At 42.3% G+C, this 27,455-nt stretch overlaps 1 protein-coding gene across 2 annotated transcripts in view; it reads right to left on the minus strand.

Annotated features, from left to right (window-relative positions):
* KCNMB2 (potassium calcium-activated channel subfamily M regulatory beta subunit 2) overlaps positions 1–27,028 on the minus strand; it is a 273,073-nt gene extending 246,045 nt beyond the window's left edge. For both annotated transcript variants that reach the window (XM_030576316.1, XM_030576314.1), the window contains exon 1: positions 26,959–27,028. In XM_030576316.1, the coding sequence (XP_030432176.1) occupies positions 26,959–26,996 (38 nt within the window). In that variant the 5' untranslated portion in view covers positions 26,997–27,028. The remainder of the gene's footprint in view (positions 1–26,958) is intronic.
* Between the last annotated feature and the right edge of the window lie 427 nt (positions 27,029–27,455).

Consider the following 27,455-nt stretch of genomic DNA (forward strand, 5'->3'; position numbering starts at 1 on the left):
CCCTAGCGTGTAAATTGGATATTGTGGTGACACGTAGAAGCGCCAATGGAGAGCAAGGTCCCATTGTTAAGCTCGGTACAAATACATAGTAAGACACAGTCCTTTCCCTGAAGAGCGTTCAGACTAACTGAACAAGGCAGACAACAGGGAAGCAGAGAGAGGTAAAGTAACTTGTCCTGGGTCACAGAGTAGGTATGTGGCAGAGCCAAGACTAGCACCTTGATCTCTCCTGACTCCCCGTGTTGTGCCCTAACCAGTCAAACATGCTGCTACTATGTCTATTCTTCACTGTTTCATATCCATTGTTCATCAATCTGAATGGTTCATCCTCTTTCTGCCCTAAAACTCCCTTATCAGTCAAAATGCCTCTCAATGAATTATTGGCCCTGTAGTAAAGTTTTTATGCTATGCTGAAATCACCGAAATCTCATATTTTTATGTGTGCTTGCAATCTTATTTATCAGCTCACTAGCAAACAAATGCATCATTATTCTTCTCATGTCCAGAATGGTCACAAGGTCCAGCCCTCTGGATGTTTGTGCTCATAAAGGTGGCTGTATGTTCAAAGGTGTCAGACTGATTCATAACTTTGCTGGTCACTAACTCCAGAATAAACACAAGTCATCTCTAGCTTCAGCAGCCAGCCCTGAATGATAAAATGACCTCCTCTAATGCTTTAGGCTGCTCTGTGTTGGAAACTCTCACTCACACAACGGCCTGTGGGGCCACACAGTCTGTGACCAGGTTCCACTGCAGAATTAGGAAATGCTTGGAAAGCAAAGACAGACAGGAAGATGAAGATGTAATTATGTCTGTCTGTCAACTGGCAGCCAGAGACTTGCAATAGACTTCACTGATGAATGGAGCAGCTCTCTGAGTGGGCCTAGGGCATCATTCCCAAAGGCTGAGGATGAAAAGTCTCTGCTGCAACCTCCCTCAGCTTAAAGTGCTTCTTATGTCTTCATTAAAGTTAAAAATGTTCAATGTAAGTTTAATGTTAGATGCTGGGAGAGAATGACAAGCCTCTGGAACTTTCACATGCGGCTGTTGTGCTTTCACACCTGAGCAGTCAGAAGATGGTACACCCTGGTCCGTTATCAAAGGGCCCACTTGTCTCTGACCCTACCACAGGGGCAGCCTTCCTCCCTCCTTGCAAGGGACTGCTCTCCCCCAACGCCCTGAGGGATTCAAATCCCCCCTCAAAAGGGAAGAAATAGGTGGGACTCTGCCCACTCTCCTCCTCCACTCTGGTCCATTTAGCCAGCCGAGCAGGGGCAGGTTGCACGTGCCATCGTGCATGCTTTCCTGAGCTCTGGGAGGGACTCTTTGCCTGACACACAGTCCCCCGCTGGAGTTCCCACAGGGGTGATGTGGCTCTGCACTGCCCCTCCCCACGGTGAGGGCCATTGTCTCATTGCCATAATCTGGCCCTAAACTGGGAGACACAAAGGATAAACAGTACAACTAAACTAAACTCCAAGGGTCTATTTCATCCTGGAAGACTCTAAAAGGCCTCAAACCAGAGCTAATCAGCCCCACTGTAACACAGGCATGGCTGGGGGTGGGAGAGAGGCAGAGATCAGTTCCCTGTACCACAGTAAAGAGAGGGAAACTTTGGGCAAGGACACCAGAAAAAACCCCTGTTCTTACAAGCTGCACCATCAGATCTTTCATTTAGAGGAGGTCAGTTTTTAAGGTCTTGTCAGAAAGACTCCCACACACTCCATGTTGATCTACCTTGGAAGGGATGAAAGGCTAAATTGACATAGCTGGGATTTGAATCAGTGACTCGAGGGAGCGTAGGTATTTCAATCCTGAATCTTAGCCCACTAAGCCACTCCTCTGGCTTAAGTCACTGGGGTATTATGTATCAATGCTATCTCCTAGCAACTCGCTGCGCTCTGCTCTGATGAGTGGAAACGGCATGTAAATCTACAAATACATCTTGACTTAGTCCAAAGCTGATTTGCCAACAGAACGCAGCATGTGGAACTGAACAGGATTAACAGAGTAATTAAAGCAGTTCAATGGGCCAACATATCACTGATAATAATGAGTCAGACACTGTGTGTGAAGGGGGATGGGAATGAGACAAAGTACAACTGAGTGAGGTCAGCTGCCCTGTATTTCCCTGTTCAGGCATATAAGGAGCAACCTTATTCCCCTGCCTGGGCTACCAAGGTTGCAGGCAGTGGTGTGGAGCACAGCAGCCTCTGCAGGGCAACTTCTCTCTTTCCTGTGGTGGGGAATGGGCAAGCCGGCTGCACAGTGGCACAGCCTGGGCTCCACTTCTTCACCCAATGCACATACCAGCATGGAGGGGAAGGGATCCAGCCCAGGTATAGGGCTAATGCTGATTACTGCCCCCTTGGAGCAAGTGAGGAACCAGGCACCCTACTGGGGCTTGCTCAGTGATCCCCTTGTCTAAGTGTTGTTCTGGAAAGAGACTTGTCAGCGGTGGAGGCTTCTGAGGGAACAGCACGGTGGGGGTTGAAGAGAGGAAAACCGGTGGCCCTTCATGCAGAGGCTTCTCCCTCTCACCCCAAACAATAAAGTCTACTGCATTAAGAAAGATTTCCACCCAGACACCGCCCTTCCAGCTGTACCTCCACTGCTGTTACACAGCTGATATTCCAGGGGCATCTGACACACTATCAACGCTTTTGGAGTGAAGAACCTTTTGAAGAACGTCTAGAACTTGGATTTAGATGGCTGGTGGGGGATTATAGTGGGTGGGCAGAAAGGGTAACTGCAGTAAAAATATGTTCTCCGTGGGCCTGGTTCTACTCTGATGTACATTGATGTAAATCTGGAGCAACTCTACTGGTGCTAATCAACTTATAGCAGTTTAAACTGATTATGGATGAGAATTAGGCCTGATGTAGCCTCCTAGCTTGGTGTAAATGTAGACGATTTACAGTAGCTAAGGATCTGGCACATTAGATTCTGAGGCCAGAAGGGACCATTGTGACAGCTGCCCTTCTGCATAACAAGGGCCATATAGAGTTCCAGGCAGTGTTTCTCTCACGGAGCCAGGGCTGGCTCCAGGCACCAGCATCCCAAGCAGGTGCTTGGGGCGGCAATCTGCAAGGGGTGGCAGTCCTTGTGTTTTTGCCCCCAAGCAGCACGCTGAATTGCCGCCGCGGACGGTGGGGACAGTCCCTGTGCAGTTAGGGGGGCACATGTGTTTCGGCGGCAGCTTCTATGTTCAGCTGCCCATGGTGGCAATTTGGCGGCTTCTGTCGTCCAGCTGAAGACAGAAGCTGCTGCCAAATTGCTGCCACCATGGAAATACATGTGCTGCCCTAACGGCACACGGACTGCCCCCGCCTTCTCACAGCAATTCGACACGCTGCTTGGGGTGGCAAAAACAGTAGAGCCAGCCCTGCATGGAGCCCATAAATTGCATAGAAGCAGGAGCATCACAACTGAGTTTGAAAGCTGGGACACAGATAAGCTGCTGCAATGGAATGATCCCTTGGGAAAACATTGAAAGAAACAAAGCGGAGAATTTTGGGCACCACTGTAAATAAGCACAGTAGATAAGGCAGCAGAAGAAGAGCACTGGTGGCCAGCAGGTGGGCAGGGCAGCGGGAAGCAATCATGAGTGGCTATTGCTACACTCACTACTTGATGTTAATTACACTTGTTGAAATTCTGCATGCTCCTTTTAAGAAGTTCTGCAGGGAGTGCTGTTAAAACCATGCACAGTCTTCACTTTGAAATACTTTAATGCTGCTTTTGCGGGACGAACAACAAGAGAACAGACAGAAAATCTGTTTATATCTTCCAAGTACCGAGAGTGTCAGAAGACCCAGTCTGGATCTTACAGTCCTTATGGGTCAGATGGCGACTTCCTTTCTCATAGTGTAGTTATGCACGCTCATCAATCTGGCCCTATATCATGAGTAACACTACTGAAATCAGTGGTGCAAGTGAGATCAAATTCAGGGTGGTAGCATGTGGAGATAGAGCTTTTACATTGCATTCATGTTCGTGTACCAGATTTCTTAATGAAACACAGGAATACAGAAAAGCTGCTGACTGTGTATTGCATGATAATATCAGCCATTACTTTCTTAGCCCAGTATAACAATATAATACAATGCTTTCTATCAGCTTATATAGCTCCTGGTCGCTGGAGAGTCTGAGCACCTCACAAACAATGAATTTCCCCTCACCAAACCCCTTGAGGTACGGAAGTATCATTAATCTGATTGCACGCATGGAGAACTGAAGCACTGAGATACAGAAAGTGATTTACCCAAGGTCACTTGGGGAGTCTGTGACACAGCCAGAACTGAAGTAGGACTCTGAGTTCCCATTCAATGTGCTGACCACGTCGCCACCCTCTAACACATTAATTTTGTGTAGAATCATTTCTATAAAAACAGCTTCCCCCAAACTCTTTACAGCATTAAATACAATTATATAGGCAAAATACTTAGAATTTATTATTTTCAAAGCATAATCTTTCTCACACCCCAGGAGGTAAAATCATCCCCATTGAAGATGGGGAAACTGAGGCAGCGACTTGTCCAAAGTCATGCTTGCCTTGCAGGTCATTGTGAGTACTGAGATTAGAACTCAGAAATCTAGCTCCCAGTCCCAATTTAGTCTCCTAGTCTATATGCCTCTCAGTGTTATATACCATCAGAGAATTAAATAATAGCTGAGCTGGAGAGGAAAATTAAGCTGTACAGGCATGGAGGACAAGATATGGTTTCCAATGAGATTGGAAAACAGAGCCGGAGAGTTGATTAGTTTCATATCACTGTAGAATCTACAGATGCTAAATACCCTACTCTCAGAACCAGTTCAGATCAGAATATTGACTAGGTGGAATTGTTCCTCCTGAAATGCTCAGTAACCTTTTAGTATTTTTGTATGAGGAAGAACAAACCTCTCTTTCTGATGCTAAGTCTTAGGGAAGCCTGTATACAAAGCAGTTTGCTTTACTTTGCAAACAGGAGGAGAGACAAGGAAAGCCATCTGTGTAACCTAGGCCTCCACAATATTATATCCTCAGAGAGAGACATACAGTGAGACATTTGGACACACACACACACACAGAGAAAAACAAGGAGACAGAGTTGGAAGATTCTGGATGCTGAAACTTTTTTGAGATCCAGTTTTCCAAGCATATCAATCATTGCCAGTTTGCATCCTCACTAATTACATTATGAATGCTCTGTTATATGAAATTTATAATCTACTGCAATCTGACCGACCTAATCCATCAGACATGGCAAGTCATAAATTAGCATGTCTGCCTGAGTAATTGAAAAAGTGATCCAGTTTTCTGAAATTGATGTTTTCAAAAAAAAAATCACTTGTAAATTGTATCAGCAAAAGACAAGTGGGGATGGAAGTGTTTTTAATTTTATTTCATTTCCCACCAAAGTCCTGACGATGACAAAAGGCAGCTGCTGCTCTGTACCCCGCCAGCATCCCTGCCTGCCTGCCAAGTCTTACTGTCTTAATGTGCACCTAGAGTCCAGGAGGATTACATGTCACAAAGAATCCCCTTCATTTCACATGATGAAGAGGAATCTGTGTCTTGGCTCAGCTCTGCAGACTGTGCTGCTCCTTGATTTCTCGTAGCTACTGCCTTGCTGCATGCCAGACTGGAGAGGAGAGGACTGATCATGGCCAAGACCTCGAGTGGAGGTTGGCATGTCTTTAACTGAAAAGATAAATCTTAACTGGGGTGGGGAAAGGAAGATAAGGGATGATTATTATTATTTAATTGTTTCCCACGATTCCAAAGATCTGGACTTTTCAACATGGATTTCTTCTTCCCACATTTTATACAGTTGCCCTCTGTCATGGAAAAGTCTCACAAAGTGACCCATCTTCCAAGTGATTTCATCTGTATTTCATACACTTTTCAAGCAACTGGCATGTTCTCTTTTCTGGTTGGTCTGACTAGAGGATAGTAGCCTGCTACTGTCGCACTCAGCTCATAGAGGTACTCCTGTTGATCAAAGGGAGTTGTGTGTATGGCGCTGATGGGTCTAACCCTGTTGGTAGCACCCACAAGTCTCCTAAAAGGGGACAGTGTGCCTCTGGGTGTTTAAGATATTGAAAGCATCGTGGCCTGCTGGTAAGTGAACTATATTTTTGCCTGACTGGACATTATTGTATATTTATAGGCCATTTGCGAGAAAGGACTCAAAGAGGAGCAACTGAGAGGTAGGAAACGAGAAGGCCTAGCAATGATTATGCTGCCAGTTCTGCTAATGACACTGCCACTTTCCTTCTCTTTGCTAGCAACCGTAGAACAAGAGGTGGAAGGAGAGCGAGGAAGGGGTCCGTGCTAGTCACAAGATTGCTGGCAGTATTCAAATGAGAATCTGGTATATGTGATGAATGGCCATGATGATACACAGATACTGTGGAGATCAGTGCGCTGGAAATGGAGATAGTCAGATTAGCTAGGAACGTGCCTGTCTAGTCTGCAGGTGACTCCAGTTGTTACGTTCGAATCATTTTAGTTGTCCCCCACAAATAATGTTTGTGACCAACACAGTCTTGGTTGTGTCCATTCTGTGAACCACAGAAATGTTGGCAGACACCCCTTCCCTGCTTTGGCCTAAAGCTGCCTGCAGTCCTGTTCTCTGCTGGACATACGACGAGATTCCCAGCAGCGAAAGCAAAAGGCAGGGTGGATTGTTTGTTTGTTCTGGCTGGAATGCGACTAGCAACGTGATTGTTAAAAACCTTGGCAGAACCAACAGCAGTTCTCGAGGTCCCATCCCCCTAGCTGACCATTATTTGACAGGGATGCTTCAACAGCACTTACATAAGACATGATGTGAAGATAAACCTCCTTGTCAAGCTCTAGAGAGACCCTTTCTAAGTTTTTCTCTCTCTTCTGACTGTCTCACTTTTTTCTCTCAGGGACTCTCTGTGTAGTTTCTTAGAGAGCATCCATTACTGATTATCTGTGTGCATCAACATGTATTACTGAATAAAGCCACCCTCCCGTGAGACAGCATAGCTCAATTTATGTGTGTCAGTAGAGATTGGAATCAGTAGGGCTACCCCCAGAATTAGGTGCAACTCAGCATGAATAAGGGTATCGAAATCTAGTCCTAATGACATAGCCCCAGTCATGCAGGAGATCTGTATCTAAGTCAGGAATTAAACCCAGATCTTCTGAGTCCCACTCCTAAATCCTAATCCCCAAACCATACTTCCTTGGGAAGGGGTGAATGCTGTAACAGTAGCTGAATGGGCTGCTGTAGTGACTTTAACAACATGGGGTCTCAGGCTGCTCTCTGAAAAATAGATGGAAACAGAAGTTGAAAGGTCAGTATACAGAGTACTAGCAGAAGTACTTTTGCCTACAGTTCATATTTACCCTTCATATTCTGAAGACACACTCTTTGGGTACCATGATGCACAATCAGATAGAATATTGTTTGACTTTTCACTCTGGGTGTGCAACACCAATAACTAGTAGTGAAGGGCAATCCTGAAAAAGGTTCGGAAGCTCAGTTATAAAAACATCAAGAAGTCATTATTTGGAGGTGCACCTCCCTGATAAGAACACAGATTATCTTTTGCCACCATTCAAAACATAACACCAAAACAGTTCCAAGAAGCCTCATGCTTAGATCTCAGTGTACTGCCTTTGTTTTAATTCTGAGCAAGCTAAATTGAATGTTAACAACATCCTTAGTACTATACTTCATAGAGAAATATACAGAGCATCAGGGATATCTTTCTGGTGTTTCCAATTAACCAGAGGCATGGTCTTCGCTGTCTGCTTTATCCAAGGACAAAAGTAATTGGTTAGGATAGCAAATTGCCTTCCACTCCTGCAAATTACTGTTAGAACATCACAGTAGAAATAAAGGCCATGCTGTCTGAATTACTGCAGTGATATAGCTATAAATGAAAAGATGTTTTCTGAACTAATGTTGGGAGAGATTACTGAGATGCTACTGAGAGATATAAATTTGGGGGATTATTGAATAGGATTCAACTTTTTTTTTTTTTAAACTGAGGCGCACAATTCCTTTTCTCCTGAAAGTGTGATGATACATCCATCTTGCTAGGAGCTTCCTCAGAGGATATAAGTGAATAGTCAATCTTTAAGAACAAAGTGAAAACTGAAGGTAGAAATCTGCTATCATAGCAAGCTCTGCTCTAAAATGATGCACTTGGGGCTTCAAATTGGTATCAGTAATCCCTTTTCTGCCCTAAGGGCATTCCTATGCAACCATGAAAGTGACACGTGAACAGCTCTATGGCCATTTGCCATATGTATCTAGATTCAATAGACTTCTCTCTAATGACGGATGAACACCAGTGGTTCAGAGTGGAGGACTGGGGCGAATCAACAAAAGATGTTTATCTGAACGTTCAGAGTCTGCGAACTTGGTCTGGGATAGGATTTGAAGTGGTTGCTCAGCACATTTTCCTGACTAGAACCTGGAAGTGCGAAGGGCTTTGAAAACAGCAAATTGTTTTATTTGAGTATTTCTTAATCTCTATAGTATCATTTGTATTACAGTGTAGATCCTAAAGGCCCCAGTCAAGATCAGGGCCCCATTGTACTATGGGCTGTACAAATACAAAGTAAGACACAGTATAGCCCCCAGAGAATTTACAGTCTATATAGATGAAACAGGCAAATGGTGGTTGGAAAACAGAGGGCCAGGGAATTGCCCATAATAGGTCAGAGGAGAAGCTGTGATTAGAACTCAGGTCTCCAGAATATCAGGCCCACAGCCTAGCCATTGGATCAGGCTGTTCCTATACCACTGACTTGGGTCTGGAGTAGGGTGAAGGTTCATAAAGTTTTATTTATTTAGTCTGAACCACTCCACCATTCATTTGCACATGAACTGACTAATATTGTCTAAAGTATAGTAAACTCCAATGAACACATCCAATACGGCACTTAAGGGGTTAAGAGCATCACTCAACAATTTAATGGTAACCCAGAAAATATTAACATTGATTTTAAAAACTAACTGCCTTGGTATAACAACAAGAAAACAAAACCAAAACAAACGAGTGAGCCTTTCAAAATCCTACAAAGAACCAAAGGTGAACTTTCCGTTTATAACTCATCTCAGAGTACGTTATCATCTGGGGTTTATAGTGGGTCAAAAGTACATAAACCATCCATTCTGCTTTGTTCAGTTGGTTTAAGTGCAAATTCTCTGCCGTTTGCAGCCTTTACTGTGAATGGATAACAGCATGAAACTCTTCCTTTCTTCCAACCTGTATGTCTGGTTAGACTGTAAAGTCTTTGGGGAACAGACTGTCTTACTATGTGTTTGTACAGTGCCTAGTACTGATATTAGCTGGCGTATGGTCTTACCCTAATAATGAATAGTTGTTTAACAGGACTCTACCTCGCAGCCCAAGTCTCTTGTTTCAGGGTTCCTGGGCACTATATGCAGGGGCGGCTCCAGGCACCAGCGCACCAAGTGCATGCTAGGGTGGCAAGCTGCGGGGGTGCGGCCTGCCAGTCGCCGTGAGGGCGCCATGCTTGGTGTGGCAAAATACATAGAGCCGCCCCTGACCACGTGGCTTTTTTCACACATGGGGAACTAGCCAGCTCAAGGTCACACAGGAGGTCTATAACCTAGTCTGCCTTAACTATAAGACCAGCATCTCTGCTTACCTTCTCCTACCTGTGAAAACAAATCGAAAGTGTGGCTAGGTGCAGTCTGACAGCCTTCAAACATGCAGCTGTTAGCTGCAGTACACACAAGACAATCGAGGATGAGATTTCATATGCTATCAACACACAGCCCTTTGCTAGCATGTGAAATTTAATCTCATGTGCTCTGAGAAACACTGCTGTTTTTTCGTTTGTTTGTTTTTTCCTCAAAAAGTGGCCTTTCACATTACGTGTTTAATTACAAGGTTTGGGATCACAAACCACCATTTGTGCATGAAATTGGGTAACTAGGGACACAGTTCTCACAGCTCTCTTTTCGCTGGGTATTTGGACATGTTTTAAAAACGTCTGACATCTTGTGAGTGAACAGAAATACTGCCTCTCCTAAGGTACTCAATGTCACACACGCTCCTCAGGCAAATACCTGGGAGAAAAGAACAGGGCAACAGACTTGGGTTCTGTCAGACCAGCCAGGATTAGTACATTCCAGAGTCTAGCCTCATCCCCCTCTTCCTTCTAATTGAAGGATGGCTAATGAGATCCTCAGATGACCCCAACCTTTGTGGTAGCAGTGTGAGAAAATACCGTTTGCTCATGAGCACAGAACGAGGAAGAGGATCTTGCTAAAGCTATTGTCAATCATCACGCCTATCAGGACATAATTTGCTTATTTCTCTCGACTAGCAATGAACCTGTGGCACAACAAGCAAATGTGGATTAGGATTTGGTTGTGTTCTTATCTGGGGGGGCTTGATTCCTTCTCATTTCTACTCAAACAATAGACAGCTGTTAGGAATTTTTTAAAAGCAAGGAAGGCACTGGGCCTGATAAAATATCCCGTGAAATAATGGAAACAATTGTATATAGTTTAGCAGGGAGGGAACCAAAATCCAGGCATTTTATGAGTTAGAAAAATTGTAAGTCTCCCATGTGTATGGGGAGAATTGTAGGTCTGCAGACAGACTTCTGGGGAAAGATGAAAGGTCTCTCACCAAAGGAGGACTTGAGCATTTTTGCTCAAATACTGGCATATTGTCAAGAAGATTTTCTCTGTGATATGCAGTTCGCCATATCTAACCTCCAGTTTCTCATTATTTTAATTGTACTCTACAAAGCACTTAATGCATGTTCAGTACGGATTCAGCGAAACTGAAAGCAACTATGTCTACAAAACAAACACAAGCCTAAGACATTTAAGCCCTTGCATTAGGCGGGACTTCAACTATTCTCAGAGCATTTCATGTTGGAGATAGAGGGTAAAAGCTAGAGATGTGCACATAATTTATAATGAATAATCTTGCCTCTGTTCATGGAGTCCACAGACAGGTCATTTTGCTTGAACTTATTCACTGCTTGAAATTGTTCAATGAACTTTGTCATGAATTTAATTTATATATTGGTCCTTAACATTTGAAATTCAAGTTGAGTTTGCTTAGTTATGACTGGTCACATAAATCTCATAGGGCATATTTTTAAGAGCTCAGGGCAGATTTCCAGCATGCACAATTAGGGGCAGATTTTAGATGACCGCAACACCCACCATACTGAGCTCTTTTGAAAATTTAACTACTTATTTTGCTGGCTAAATAGCAACTAAGTACTTTAAAAAAAACCCTGCAAAAGCCTGTTTGTAGGGGCTGAGCACTTTTGAAGACTTGGCCAAGGATGTTCTTTCTGTTCCCTTTTGAATAAGCATAATGCTTGAAATTAGTTTTCTTCTGAGAATGCTCTCAAGGAGCTTAAAGGAATACCAGGAACTTAAACTACAGCCAGCCTAAAAAAAAATTAGTTAAAAATAAAGTTGGTCAGGAAATTATTTTTTCTCTCCCATGAAAAATGTAGCCAAAACCATTTTTTCCCCCCTCTTTTGTCAAAGTTTTTCTTCAATATGTTTTCGGTTTTCATTATAAAAATCAAAAAACCTGAAAGTGTTATATGTGTTAGGTTTTCAGCTTACCCCAAAATTTTAGTTTTCAATTTTTAAGAAAACAATTGCAATTTGTTCTTAAGTTTCAGTTTAGCTGAAAATCCAGTGTCTATTAAAAATAAACAAACACTGCCTCCCCCCCCCAAAAAAAACCATTGATGGAAAATATTTCAGTGAGTTCTAATTAAAAACAGTGTCTCATACTATGTCTGCCTCCAATCCTTTGTGGTTTTTTTGGTGAGATTCTCCTATTTTTAAATTACTCCCTGCTGCAGTGTGAAGAGAACCTGAGTTGGTGTGACATGGGGTGAAAATGACTATACTCAAAATGCAGTCATATGCACAAAGGGTGATGGTTTCAAAAGTGTTGTAAGGACCTAGGAACTGAAATCACTGAAAATCAGTGAGATTTAGGGTATATCTCCACTTCAAATGCTATGGGGTGGAAGGATAGTTCAAGGATAGTTTGAGCAGCAGCCTGCTAAACCCAAGATTGTGAGTTCAACCCTTGAAGGGGCCACTTAGGGATCTGGGGCAAAAATCAGTACTTGGTCCTGCTAGTGAAGGCAGGAGGGGCTGGAATCAATGACCTTTCAGGGTCCCTTCCAGTTCTATGAGATAGGTATATCTCCACATATTTATAATTTTTTTTAATGGCACAGCCATTTCAGTAGTTAACCCACCTTCCCGAGAGGCACTAGCTGGGCTGATGGAACAATTCTTCCATTGACTTAGCTCTGTCTACACTGGGGGCTAGGGTGGCATAGTGAAGTCCCTCTGGGGTGTGGATTGTTCACATCCCTGAGAGACATAGCCCTGCTGATAGAAGTTTTCAGTGTAGACCAACCCTTAGACTTCTATGCCACTCAGGAGCTCTTGAAAATTTTACCCAAAGTAAATAAAGTGAAAAATAAAAAAAGGGATATTTTTCTCTAATTGCTTTCAGTTATAGCTAGGGTGTTACACAAGTACAAGTACAAGTTACAAAGCAATAGCAGCTGTAAAGTATTTTCAAGGAAAAGTGAGGTTTTTAGTTGGTTAAGATTCACGTTTCACAATTAGTCATGAGCACAAGCTTAAATGTGGCTTTCTTTCAAGTAGCTATGCTAGTGAAGCCACCAGGTGAATGCGTTTGGAAAGTTATCACAAAAGGGGCAAAACTATTATTAGCATCAATCTGCTGAACAACATTTAGGATGAAATTCACTCCTTTATAGAGGATCAACCTAAGTAGGTGCAAATTAGGATTTAAATTGTACCTAAGTTTTACCTTGGGATGAATTTCACCTTGAGTTAATACTTGTAGTAATTTTTTGAAGTATTTGCCTAGCCCTAGCCAAAGCAAAGCTTTCAACGCTAAAGATATTTGTTTTTCAAAATGACATTTGTTCAAAGGGTCGTTGCAGGACAATGGATGAAGAACAGGAAGGAAAGTTTAATTAACCCTGAATCTCTCCCAAAGTAATATGGTGTGTGGGGTGGTGGAGAGAAGAGGGTCAGATGTTTCAGTTAGACCTTCGCTTGCTCTTTGGGAAAGCTCTAGAGTAAAAGTCAGGCTAGAATTTGATTTTATACATGACTTTCCATCATCGAGCTGTCGCAAGACACGATGCAAAGAGATTAATTAGATCAGCGTTGCCCAAACTGTGGAAGGCTGACCCTCCAATTCAGTCAAATGATACTCCCATCCAATGTAACTCTACCAAGTGTTGTTAAAGGCCTACACATCTTCAGTTATATGTTTTCTACTTTCTTTCCCCTCACTTAGGGAACCATTAGTGTCAATCTTCATAGCATTGTTATGAGCTGGGTTAAACCTTGTTATGGGCTGAGTGGAAACTGATGGGTGTGGATGTGTCTTCACTCAAGTTTGCTATGAGGAACTGTAAAGGGGCCTTACTTCAAACAAGGCCTAATGGAATCTTCCCAAAACTAGCACCGAATGGATGGAGGGTTGGTGCGCACACAAAAAACGGTGAGAGATTCGGGGCAGAGCGAGAAAGCAAAGCAGCAGCCTGCGTGACCCTGAAAGAAACCTAGAGAGAGATTCTGGGTTCTGGGGCCAGGCTGAGAGAAGCCTATCAGCAAGACACTGCTCCTTTTGTTTTTGGTGTTTTTGGTTCCTGCTGAGTTCAGAGAAGCAGGACTTTGTAGCACAGAGACTACCCGACTCTATCATTGGTTTTCACTCCCAACTGGAACAGCCCCTCAAGATCCTGCACTTTGACTAGCCACTGAGTTAGCAAAGGGGCAACAATGATACTTCCCCGCTCCTTTCTTACCTTTCAATGAAAAGTGAAATAGTTGGCAATGCATTTAAAATATCATTGGGATCTGAGTTAGCAGCCATTCAGATGGATGAACCTGTTCACCCCTCAGAGTTTCAGGCTCTCTGCAACCTCAGGCAGAAGTCTCTTCATTCTTTACACTCACTATGCTTTGATTTTTTTTTCTATGTTCATAACAGCCAGGGAGGCTTTTGCCTGAAGGGAAGCTGAGACTGAAGAACAACTGAGACATCTGTCTATTCCCTGCCCCCACCCTTGGCTAATATTTGCACACAGAACCTCACATTTTTGGTAAAACGCATTAGATCATAACATAGGCATTCTATAGGTCCCCATGGCATTTGTTAAGCACTCAGCAATGTCCTAGACAGAGTCTTTACATCAGAACTAGAACTGGTCAGAAAACTAAAATTTTTCACCCCAAGAAACTTTTGTTCAAAAAGCCTTTATTTGAAAACTTTCTGTGGAAAAATATTAGTTTTCCCATGGGACATTTTGAATCAATTCAAATGATTTTTATTTCAAACCAACATTATGAAACAAAACAACCCGGGGCTCAAATAAAACAATGTTTGAAATAAAAATGGAACAAAAGGTTTCATTTCAAAATGTTGATTTGAAACAGAAATGTTCATTTAGAAATTTCCCATGGGAAAACTGAAATTTTCCATCAGAACTGACATGTTTCTGCCAATGTTATTGTAGTTGTGTCAGTCCCTGAAGAAGAGCTTGTAGTAAGTGACGGCCCTGATAAAGGCCCAGTATGGGGCCTGAGGCCTGAACTAAAGTAATGGTCAAGACTTTGCTAACATAAAGCAAAGTGAAGCTGTGAGCCAGAGGCAGGCCCTGCTCACAGAAGCTGGCAAGGAAAGGGCTGATGCTACAAGAAGATACGTACCTAAAAGGTACTGAACACTAGAGATCAGAACATTCACATACTTGCACATTCCATACAGATAACAAGGAACAGGCCGACCCATCCCAATGACAGGGGCAAAAGGGTAAAATGATGGATAGAGTTGTTTTGATCGAACCAACATGTACAAGGTGAGAGGCGGCACCTTACTACGTAGAGGGGTTGTACCTTACTGCGTTTGTACCTGTGTATAAAAATGTATCCCTGGGGGGATGTCTTTGTCCGGCCGAGGGGGTAATGGAAAGTCCCGCCACTGACTGAGCGGAGTCCATTGACTGGGGACACTTTCTCGTAGTATGCCCTGTAGAGTAACAATCTGGAGGGAACTGCAATTGTGTCCATACGGCAATAAACCTGGCCGACGTGCCTTCGTACCTTACTAGACTCTGTGGTCATTGGGGGTTCTCTTCGGGTCTGCTGTGTCAGCTATCTGCGCAGAGCTGGGGCAGCACACAGAGGGAACACATGCACGCAGCCGAGTGATACCAACAGAGAGAGAGCAGAGCACCACACCGGTAGCATCTGACAACACACCTCTGACAACAACACCTCTGACAACAGAGCTCTGTGTGAGCTTGAAAGTTTGTCTCTCTCATCAACAGAAGTTGGGCCAATAAAAGATATTACTTCATCTACCCTGTCTCTCTAATTTTGCTGCCAAGAAATTTGGTTTTGACAAAATTATCTATTTCTGTGGGGAAAACTTTCCACATACAAAATGCTGACCACTTCTTATTAGAGTCAGTTTTGACTGACGGAGTGTTGATCAAAGCATCAGGTTTATCCCTGATTCTTCCCCTTGTAAAATGTTCTGACTTGTAGAAGTTGCCTTTGGTTCTCGGTGTTACTATTATCATTATTGTTATTTTTTCATTAAGCACTGAAAGTTGTTTATCACTACACAATTCATTAAGGAAGACAAGTCAAGCATCAACCTATCATCCCATATCATTATTGTCGGTGTGCTTCAAGGCACTGGAGCACTTGGTCCTACAGCACCTATTACCCAGCCTGGAGAGAATTTTGAGCCCTGGCCAAGCTGGCTTTCGCCGAGACCATAGCACATGCAATCAAGTACTCGCACTGACTACATTTGTTGAAAATGGCTTCCAGAGAAACTTAAAAACTGGCGCTGTTCTTATCGATCTAACAGCAGCGTACAATATGGCTGGCACACTGGCCTGCTCATGAAGGTATTATATTGGGTCACAGGCACCGCTGAACTGTTCCTCTGCGATAGGCAGTTCAGAGTCCATATGAGGGAGAAGACAAGTGCTTGGAAAGACAGAGCAATGGTTTACCCCAGGGCTCTGTGCTTTCACCAACCCTGTTCAACCTTTACATCAATGACTTGCTAACAACGGAGTCACGAAAGTTCATTTACGCAGACGACATCTGTTGCGGTACCCAGGCCTGGCTGTTTCACAAGCTTGATGCCACCTTAAACTGGGACATGACAAAGTTGGCTAACTACTGTAAGACTTGGCACCTCCAGCCAAGCATCATAAAAACAGTCTCCAGTTTGTTCCATCTTCATCAGGCTAGCACGACCCGAGAACTGAATGTTTATCAGAATGGTCAGAAGGTGAAGCATGAAGTAGAACCAGTCTATCTAGGTGTGACCTTAGCCCGCACACTGAGTTACCATGCCTACCTGAAGAAGACAGCAGCTAAAGTTAAGATGTACAATAATCTTCTTAGAAAACTGGCAGGTTCGTCATGGGGTGCTGGTGCTCCAACTTTGCGGATGCCAGCTCTTGCCACCTCGTATTTGGTGGTGGTGTACTGTGCACCAATTTGGGGTTGATCATCACACACCAAACTGGTGGATACGCAGTTACATGCTGCCATGCGTATCACCTCCAGCACCCTGAGTCCGACTTCACTCCCATGGCTTCCAGTTCTGAGCAATGTTGCTCCTCCTCATATCAGATAGAGGTTGCCACTGGCAAGTTACTGGAGAAAGTATGAGCCAACTCAAGCCTGCCGCTGCACAATGACTTTTTTAAACCATCAGCTGCATGTTTGCTGTCATGTTGCCCATGTTGTCTCATCCGCCACGCCAGGATATTCGGGTGAAAACACTCTGGCGAGAGGAATGGATCTCTGTTATAAACCCCAACCAGTCTCTCATCACCAACCCCACAATTTGCCCACCTGGTTTTGACCTGCCCCGTTGCCAATGGTCCCTGTTGAATAGCTTTTGGATTGGGCAAGGTCTCTGTGCAGCTAACCAGTATCGCTGAAGTCTTCGTGACAGCCCTTTGTACAGCTATGGCACAACACAGATGATGATGTACATTCTCAAGGAATGCCTGCTGACTAGGTTCAGCAGTGGCCTAGAAGAACTGCATCATGCCACTGAAGATGCCATCACTTGGCTAGATGACTATGTGCACACTAAATAAATGAGGAAGACAAGGTCTCTGAGCCATAGCGCTTTCAGTCTAAATCCATGATCCAGCAAAACATATGAGCACCTGCTTACCTTTATGCACTGGCTACACTTATGACTACTCAGGTGCATGAAGTTAAGCAGGTGCTTAAGAAATTTGCTGGATGGGGCCTAAGTTAAACAAACTATACTGATCAGACACAAAGTGGTGGACCAATAAGATCCAATCTCAAAACAGTTACGCTTTAAAAATAACTTTCTCCCTTTTCCCTTGGTGGATTATCACAGCAGAAGTGAATTTGAAGCAGAGATTTGAGTGAAGAAAGGATGTGACTGCGATATTACAAGACATGTTAGATGAGCTCTGTGTGGCTTGAAAGCATGTCTCTTTCACCATGAAAAGTTGGTCCAATAAAAGATCACCTACCTTGTCTCTCTATATTAGAAGACAGACTATTCCAGGCATCTGGAACTGAATGGAGAAGACAGGATACAGTGAAGGCAGTAGGTCAGGTGAGCTTGGACATAGTCAATAAATATTTGATAGTTTAATATCTCCTCCAAAAGATGGGTCTGTAGGGGACTGATTCTGCTCCCTATGAAGTCAATGGGAGTCTTACTATTGTGACTGATTCTCATCTCACATACTTGGGGGTAGATTCCTCTCACATTCACTGGGATGAAGCAGTGGAGTTACATCTCTAGCACTCTACTGCCATCACTTGATGTCCCATTGGTTCAGAGTTGGCTATAACTAGAGCCCTACCAAATTAACGGTCCATTTTGGTCAATTGCATGGTTATAGGATTTTAAAAATTATAAATGTAATGATTTCAGCTATTTAAATTTGAAATTTCGCTATGTTATAATTGTAGGGGTCCTGACCCAAAAAGGTGTTGTATGTGTGGGTGGGTGGGCGGGGGAATCGCAAGGTTATTGTAGGAGGGGGATTGCAGTATTACTACCCTTGCTTCTTCACTGGTGCTGGCAGTGCTGCCTTCAGAGCTGGGCAGCTGGAAAGCGGCAGCTGCTGGCTGGGAGTCCAGCTCTGAAGGCAGAGCTACAGCCAGCAGCAGTGCAGAATTAAGGATGTCATGGTATGGTATTGTCATCCTCACTTCTGCACTGCTGCTTGCAGAGCAAGGCCGTCAGTCAGCAGCCACTGCTCTCCGGCTGCCCAGCTCTGAAGTCAGTAGGGCAGAAGTAAGAGTCGCATGGTATGCTATTGCTACCCTTACTTCTGCACTGCTGCTGGTGGAACGCTGCCTTCAGACTGGATGCCGGGCCAACAGCCACTGTTCTCCAGCCCCCCAGCTCTGAAGGCAGTGCAGAAGTAAGGATGGCAATACCACAACTCCCCTAAAATAACCTTGTGACCCCCCCGCAATTCCCTTTTGGGTCCAAACCCCCAATTTGAGAAAAACTGGCCATCCCTGTGAAATCTGTAGAGTATAGAGTAAAAACACACAAAAGACCAGATTTCACGGTCCATGATGTGTTTTTCATGGCCATGAATTTGGTAGGGCCGTAATAATGACACATTGCACAACTGCTTGAAAGCACAGTACACTAAGCCACACTTTGGGACTTTCACTGTGCTGTAGATTCACATGTGGCTTGCTGTGCTCACTGTTCAGATAAGCCCTAAGGTGCCTGAAACTCAGGGACTTAAGTAGACTGAAAAAAGCAGGTCAAGGGTACTATCAATAGAGATGGGTTACCAAGTGCATTAACCTTGGTCATGGTGTAAAGTGCTCAGACCAGTGTTTTATGGGGGAATCAAAGTGCTCAGGTAACTGAGATCAGTGACTGTTTGTTCTTATACAACTCTTTTACAACTCCTGCCTGCAAACATACTAATGAAGGCAGTGCCCTCTGAAAGATAAGGTCAGAATACATAAGAACAGATATACTGGCCATCTAGCCCAGTAACCTGTCTTCTGACAGTGGCTAATGCCAGGTGCTTCAGAAGGAATGAACAGAACAGGTAATGATCAAGTGATTCATTCCCCCATCACCCAATCCCAGCTTCTGGCAAACAGAGGCTAGGGACACTTCAGAGCATAGTTTTGCATCGCTGCCCATCCTGGCTAATAGCCATTGATGGACCAATCCTCCATGAACTTATCCAGTTCTTTTTTTGAACTCTTTTATAGTCTGGGCCTTCACAACATCCTCTGGTGCAGTAATGGAACTAGGTAACTTAAAGAGGCTGATTGAACATCAGTTCAACTTCAGAATCATTAAAAATAATCTTTGCAGTATGAACATTTCCAGGAAAGTGATAAATGTTTTGTTTACCTACAGTAATTTTTATTATCTGGAGCAGTTTCAGCTTTTTGGGCAGACAGAAATGTAGACAAAGCCAGTCTATGTATTTTGATCATTCCATCCATCCGAGCCAAATCCTTAAAAACCAACCAACCTACCAGTAGCATATATATTTATTCAATCATTTTTTCTGGTGTTTGCCATATTATGTATTTGCCAAATACTTTGCCAGTTATTTAGCTGGCAACATACTCAAAAACATTTAGTCAAATAAGGTTTTTAATAAAAAACATTGGCAAGGTAATCGGTTCAGCTAATAGTGTTCAATCCATTCTGCTCTACTTCTCTATGCAGCTCTTCTATTCTAATTCACAGAGCATCTGTTACTGTAGGATCTAGACATTATATTAGTAACATTCATCAAGGTATATGCATTACGTGCTATATTTTCTGTACCAGTCTGAGCTCTAAGGAAGTGTGCTGGCCCATTGAGTATGCACACATCTTAGTATGTGTCCTTTTATTTAATGTTAACAATTATCTTTATGATCTTTTAAAGAAATCAATATTTAGCATTTGAGAAGACATGATTTTTGGGCTGTAAGAGTGTGACTCATCACTGGTTCTCCCTCTTGTGGCCAGGCAGGGTGTTGCAGGGCCTTCCCCTCAGTTGTTTCTGTCAAATTGCAATTCAGTAGCCCACAACTTCTTGTGACATGTCCCTCAGATCAGGTCATAAATAGTCCCATCCCTTCCTGGGTAAACCAAGAGTCCACCAAATAGTCCACCGACCTCACATTGGGTCCTCAGCCCGACTCTGGACTCACTAATCCTTGCCCCTGGCATCAGGGAATTTTGATAGTCCTTACGCCTCATGTGAGGGTATTTCCTCAGTGGGTCAGAAGGGGAACTCAGGCCTTCCCTCTGCTCTGGGCTCTAGTCCAGGGTCGCTTTCATGAGCAGCGAAGGCCTGATTATGTAGATCCCTTGCTCCTTCCTGGACCATTTCCTACCTTGCCCTGTCGTAGGCTTTTCACATATACTCCTGGGTTCTGTAGGATCAATACAACTTCTTGCTGTGCATAGCAAATGGCTTCCTTTGTGCAGCTCTGTACAGTGACTAGGCAATATCAACTATTATTGTATATAGCCCATCTGCATGAAGTCCTTTTTACTCTCCAGCCTAGTCCTTCAGAGATATGTAATTTCAGATCTTCCAGGTAAGCAACCCCATCACCGTCAGCTTTCTCCTACCTACTAGCTATTCTTATAGTATCTTTCTTTTGGAGTTGGTACTGTTGTTGTTATTTAGTTGGATTTCAGTGGCACCCATGGGCCCAAATCAGGATCAAGACCCAATTGTATTAGGCACTGTACAAACACATAGGTAGAGACAGCTGCCTATCCCAAAGAACTTGGATTTTATGTGGAAAAGACAGATGAAAGGTGGGAGGGGAAACAGAGATGAAGAAAGATGCCCATGGATCACATAACAGCTCATGTGCAGAGCCAGGAATTCACATCAGGTCTCCTGAATTCCAATCTAGTGCTCTATGCACTAAACCACACTGCCTCAATGTACCAGTCTTTTAAGGCCCACTACCTAGCCTGGGTGCGACCACAGGGCACACACCCACTCCAAGTAGCATGGAGTGCACCTGTTTCTCCTTCTCCAGCACTGGGCAGTTTGTTCCAAACATATTTTGTTTTGTCACTGGGCAAATTTTAATGAATGAGTTTTGAACAACTCTAGCACTGGTACACCGCTAACCCTAATGCCACAATACATTAAACTAGGGTTTTCTGTAACTATCTTCTGACCTGCGAACCATCTACATTGTTAGACTTTCTGTTTACAGCTCATCGCTTAGTTAGTTGTGGATGAAGTGCTGCCATCTACTGGGTATAGTAGGAAACAGTTTTCTGCAAATTAAAATCACACCACACCGTATTAAAGCAATCCTATGGTATGAAAATGTTAAGTGCTGTTAAGTCTAAATCCCCTCACAGACTTCAAACTAGTCAATACCAGCAGAGCTGGGGAAGAAATGGTTTTCCTGTTCCTTGAAAATTTTTGAGATAATGAAAAATGTTCCTTCCTGTCGTGAATCAGGATGAAAAGTTTCACCAAAATAAAAATAAAAAAAAAATATTGGGCTAATCAAAATACTTTGTTTGATTTCAACCATTTAAAATTTTAATTTATTCAAAAACCCAAGTATAATTAGCTTATCTTTTGAAATGAAGTCATTTTGAACTGGAAAACAGGAATATTTTGTTTCAAAAATGTCAAAATAAAACTTTCACAATTTCAATTTTTTTTTCCAAAAAATGTTTGAGTTGAAAAATTGTTGAAACTGACCCTTTCCCTTGAAAAGTTTCAATTGTGATGATTCAGCATTTTCCAAGGGAAAAAATGTTTCATCAAAAAATTCCCCATCAGCTCTAAATACCAGATGAATAGACACATATATGCAGCATAGTTTCTGCTGTGTATCAAAGTACATTGCTTTTTTCCCTCAGCAAGACAACACACATTTCTTAATACAAGTCAAAATACCTAACCTTCTAAATACTCTTACAACAACTGCATATTTAGGATAAAAATTTAAGATAAAGGCACATTTAGAACTCTATGCAAGGATCTCTACTGCTCTGGAGTGTGTCTCTGAGTGTCAGATCAAGTGTCACACTAGAGCAGCAATTTACTCCTCAATCGTGTCAGTGATGCAATATCAGAATTTTACTATAGATAGAACTATCTGCATCTCAAAGATCTTTCCAGATATGCAAAGTGGAGCTGCACATCCCAAGAGGGAAACAAGGAATGGAAGAAGAGGTGCTAATGGATCAATGGAAATGGGCTGGATTTCTATTGGTGTAAATTAGCATTGGTCCATTAAAGTCAATGGATCTGATTCTCATTGACACTCAGGCTCATTCACACTGCCAGGGCCTTTATAGAAATGAGAATCAGGTCCACTGAATCTATGCTGGTTTACACCAGCAAAGGATCTGGGACAAAAACCGTATACTCTTTACATAGCTATGCTTTGGATAGGCAAGGAATACAGAATACGCCACCTGTTCTTACTTACTTGCCTATGCAGCACCATGCACACAGCTTGCAATATATAAGTAATAATCATTCTGTCTCAACTCATGTGTAGACAATCTAGGAGGCAGGATGCCACATGAGGAGATATTTTACTAAAATAACTCTTGAAATATCTTTGTTAAACATAATTTTCAGTTCAAAGACATGTGCCTTTGAAAATCTCTTGCTTTGACATGTCAGGTGGAGAGACAGTAATGTGTGATATGGCATGTGTCAGCATGTTTGACATCATGCAAATGACACTTTACAGCTCAGACATAAAAGAACATGATGCTTTTTCAATGATTTATTGGGGGGGAACTGCATTATCTTCAAATAAGTTTGGAAAATGACTAAAGCATTGTCAAGTAACTGCAATCGATTATTAGACAATCACATGGGATGGAGGATTATCAAATTCAGTATTTGACAATTACCATTGCTTTGCTTTTGAAGGTGGATTTTTTTTTAATATTTCAGATGCTATTTTTACTATCTGATTCATTTCTTCCCCTTTTAAGATATTTTCTGTTCTTATTTCCCTCCTGACTTTAATAACCCACTTTATTATTTTCATGGTGACCAGTTAAATCTTCTCATGTGGTGTATTCTGATTAAGGCAGTTTAAAATATTATTATTATTTTGATCCTTTTGTGTACATCTAGTTTTTTTTTTCCAGGTGGCTGCTCTGTTTGTTCTTCTTTGTTTCCTGCTGAGTTCCAAAGTACCTTTATTTTACAGATGGTTATTATTATTATTTTTTGTATAGTCTTCTCCATAGATACCATCTAGCAAGCTGGTAAATTACTTTTTGTAACCCTGAGTTTATATGCTTGACATGATTTCTCTATTTTACTATACAAATACAGCTGGATTGTTGAAAGTTCAGGTGCAGGACATAAGAGAACATGAATAAAGTCATGCTAGACACTTGCAATAGTGGAAATCTGAGCTCTTTGCTCCAGTTGAAAATATAGAAGAAAGGAAAAGATTAAATACAAAGGCCTCATTCTACTCCTATTTATACAGCTGTAACTCTGTTGGCTTCAGTGGAGTTACTCCCAGTTTATGCCTGTGTGTGTGATATCAGAATCTGACCTTTAATCTTCTATACAGACTGTGGGTTTGACTCTAATCTATTGAATGGGAGTAATTCCACTGAAGTCAGTGGAAATACTTTGGTATAAAACTTGTGTGAATGAGATCAGAATCAGGCTCCATGTTCTCAGTACCAGCTATTATCTGTGTGTTAGTGGTGGTGCTAACTTACAGTTTAATTGTCTAGATCACTGGCTCAAGCTTATAACCATATCCCATTTTTAATTACCATAGAAACTTTGCTTTCCCTCTTGCTGTTTTTATTAATAATTTCCATACACCCAGCTTACACACTCTTCCTTGGCTGCCACTGAGGGCTGAAGCTGCAAGAAGCATATTGGAGGCCTCAGTGGCAGAGGGAAGACGTGTGATGGAAAGTAAAGCAAGTGTTCAAAGCCAGCTTTGGTTGCTGCACTGGGCAGACTGCGTCCTCTTCACACATGGATTTGCCAAGTTAAATACAATTTAACCTCTTAATCCCCCATGAAATTGGTGGGTTTACAGCTAAAGTTTGAGGTCTGATGCTGCAATCCTTAGGTAGAACTGCCATCAACTGCAATGAGCATTATTATTGGTATTATGAGAGTGTGACAGTCAGCAGCAACCCCCTATAATAGCTGGCAACCATCAGGGAAAATTGGACATCTCACGGACACAATAGCCTGAACTTGTAAACTGTCTTCCCTTATCAGTCTTGAGGCAGTTGAAGCTGGTCCTAAGCCAGTTTTTGCTGAGCAGATTGCAAAAGTGCAGGGTTTGCTAACCATCAATCAAATGCTAACACAACCGAAGCATGTGTGTGAGTGTGTATAAAAAATTCTTGTTTTTTGTATGGAGTAAAGTTTTTTTGTACCAAGGTACAGAACTCTCCTTTCTTCTGCAGGATAAAGCAACCTTTCCTTATCCCTGTCTGGCTGTCATTGGCTCTCAGCTGGGCGGACTCGACATTTCGGTAACAAGAGGACCCAGCTGAGACTGGGGATCCATTCGGTCAGGCACTGGCCATGCACATAGTAAGAGACATTCCCTTCCCCAAAGGTCTTACAGTAAATGGACAAGACAGACCAGCATGGGAGGGCAAACAGGGCACAGAGAGGTGCGGTGATAGACAGCAGCGGAATTTAGGTTTCCTGAATGCCGTATTCACTAGGCCACATTGCTGAACAAGTAATTTAGTAAAAAGCGACAATGAGTCCTGTGGCACCTTATAGACTAACAGACGTATTGAAGCATAAGCTTTCGTGGGTGAATACCCACTTCGTCGGATGCATGTGGTGGAAATTTCCAGAGGCAGGTATAAATATGCAGGCAAGAATCAGTCTAGAGATAATGAGGTTAGTTCAATCAGGGAGGATGAGGCCCTCTTCTAGCAGTAGTGGTGTGAACACCAAGGGAGGAGAAACTGCTTTTGTAGTTGGCTAGCTATTCACAGTCTTTGTTTAATCCTGAGCTGATGGTGTCAAATTTGCAAATGAACGAAGTTCAGCAGTTTCTCTTTGGAGTCTGGTCCTGAAGTTTTTTTGCTGCAGGATGGCTACCTTTAAATCTGCTATTATGTGTCCAGGGAGGTTGAAGTGTTCTCCTATAGGTTTTTGTATATTGCCCATCCTAGCCACCATGGATGTGGAGGCTCTCTACGCAAACATCCCACACACAGATAGAATACAAGCTGCCAGGAACAGTATCCCTGATGATGCCACAGCACAACTGGTTGCTGAGATCTGCGACTTTATCCTCACACACAATTATTTCAAGTTTGGTGACAATATATACCTCCAGACCAGTGGCACCGCTATGGGCACCCACATGACCCCACAATATGCCAGCATTTTTGTGGCTGACCTGGACAAATTTGCAAATTTGACACCATTGTTGCTTTTTACAGATCCAGACTAACACGGCTACCCTGCTGATACAAGTCATTTAGGGTTCTCTTGAAAGCAGTTAACTGTAAACACTGGGGGAAAATTCTGCCCTCTGTTCCACCAGCATAAGCCTGTAGTAACTCCATTCTTATCATTGCACCAGTGTGAATAGGAGCAAAATTTAGTTCATTATATAAAGCTGCACAAAGACTTCAAAATATTTTTGAGAACTATCCATTCAGTTTCTTATATTAATTAATTCTGATTGTGCTCACTCACCTGTAGCTGCTTTCCACAAAAGCTCAAGTGAAAACATTTACTAGCAGGAATATTTGCAGCAACAATGGATTATGAGCAAATAGTGGAAAATATTCATGGAAAGTGAATTTTGAAAGTGTTACTGTTAGTATTCACACAAGAAATCTGATTCTAAGCAATATGCTAATCCAGGCAGAGATCAGAAACATACCATGCAATCTAGTGGCCAATCAAAACTAACAAATATTGGTGAAATTTTGAATATCAAATAAATGCAACACAATAATCTACAGAGAAGGATTTGGCAGAGTTATTTGATGAACAACATGGAATAAATAATAAATCTGAGAAAGTTTTAAATTGTTTCCAGATACTGTTGAAAAATTAAAGAGGTGAAGTTTTTGAAATAGATTATTTGCTGCTAATACATACACATATACACAGATTTGTTTGTGAATCCCTTTGCTCTCATAACTGAAATCTTGGCTGTACCGTATCTATGCAGATCACAGTAAACCTGACCAATTGAGTGAGTCTATCTTAAAAAAACAACACTGACACAGGCAGACAGGAAATCTTTGGGGCAAAAGTTTGTGTCGCCAAATCTTGTATTTCCTGCATGCATGTAGAACCAAACTGTATTGACATTATAGGATTATAAAATAGGATCACTTACGCTGTCCACTTTGTACTAGCATTATAGCTTCACGTTGATATTTCCAGCAGAGCAGCTGCTTATTTTATTAGCTACAGAGATTCACTGCACATCTTCAAAATGCCCTTTGCACCATGTCTTCATTATAGGATTCAGTACAGCTGAGCAAATACAACTACTGTAATATGCACTAAATACAAGAAGATAATAACACCAGGATAAACTCTGATTATTTATAGTGTACACAGTGAAGGAAAAATATAGAAGTTCTTTGCAAATAGGAAAAAAAGGGAAAATGTATTTAAACTCTACTATGGAGGCCTAGTGAACCTTGTTTAAAGGATTACCATTCCTATAACCTCTAAGAAATAGACTTTAGCAAAGGCCTACATGCAATTCCTTCCTTGGTATATTTCAGGGCTGCTCCTCAGTTGGAATTCTTAATATTGTGGTCAGCTAGGAACAACAGCTGTTTATTATTTGTCAATTAGCTTCAAGTAATGCATCCCCCACCCAGAACAGCTTAATTTTTTTCACTTACCCCCATTTGTCTCTTGGATGTTTGAAGCAAAGGTTCATTTTGTCCTGCAGCAGAACAGATTCTGTGCTGCTGCTTTGTATTGTCTCACCTAGTCATAATAAGTGTCCTGACCAGAAGGAAGTGGAAAACAATACGTAAAACAAATGCAGAAGCCCAGGAGGAAAGCTACACCCCAAAGACCAGCACTAATAGCAACCAAGAGAGAGCACGCCTCCTCATTGCTAACTTTTTCCAGTGGTGCCTCTGTAGTTCTTTTAGAAATTAAATTCTTTATGATGCAATTTCTGTTGTAACTTTTCCTCATTCCCATTGCAAACAATTCTTCATAGTTAGTATTGACCCACAACAAACTATTTGATGCAAGGTTTTTTTTGTACCCAAATAAGCAAATTAAAGCAAAATATAATTTAGTGGCTGTATTGAAGCCAGTTGACATCATTAAGAGCATACTCTCAGGGAGGAAGTAATTATTAAAGGTGCATTTTTCCATAATGATG

The sequence above is a fragment of the Gopherus evgoodei genome, chromosome 9 (genome assembly GCF_007399415.2).
Source record: "Gopherus evgoodei ecotype Sinaloan lineage chromosome 9, rGopEvg1_v1.p, whole genome shotgun sequence".
Taxonomy (NCBI): Eukaryota; Metazoa; Chordata; order Testudines; family Testudinidae; genus Gopherus; species Gopherus evgoodei.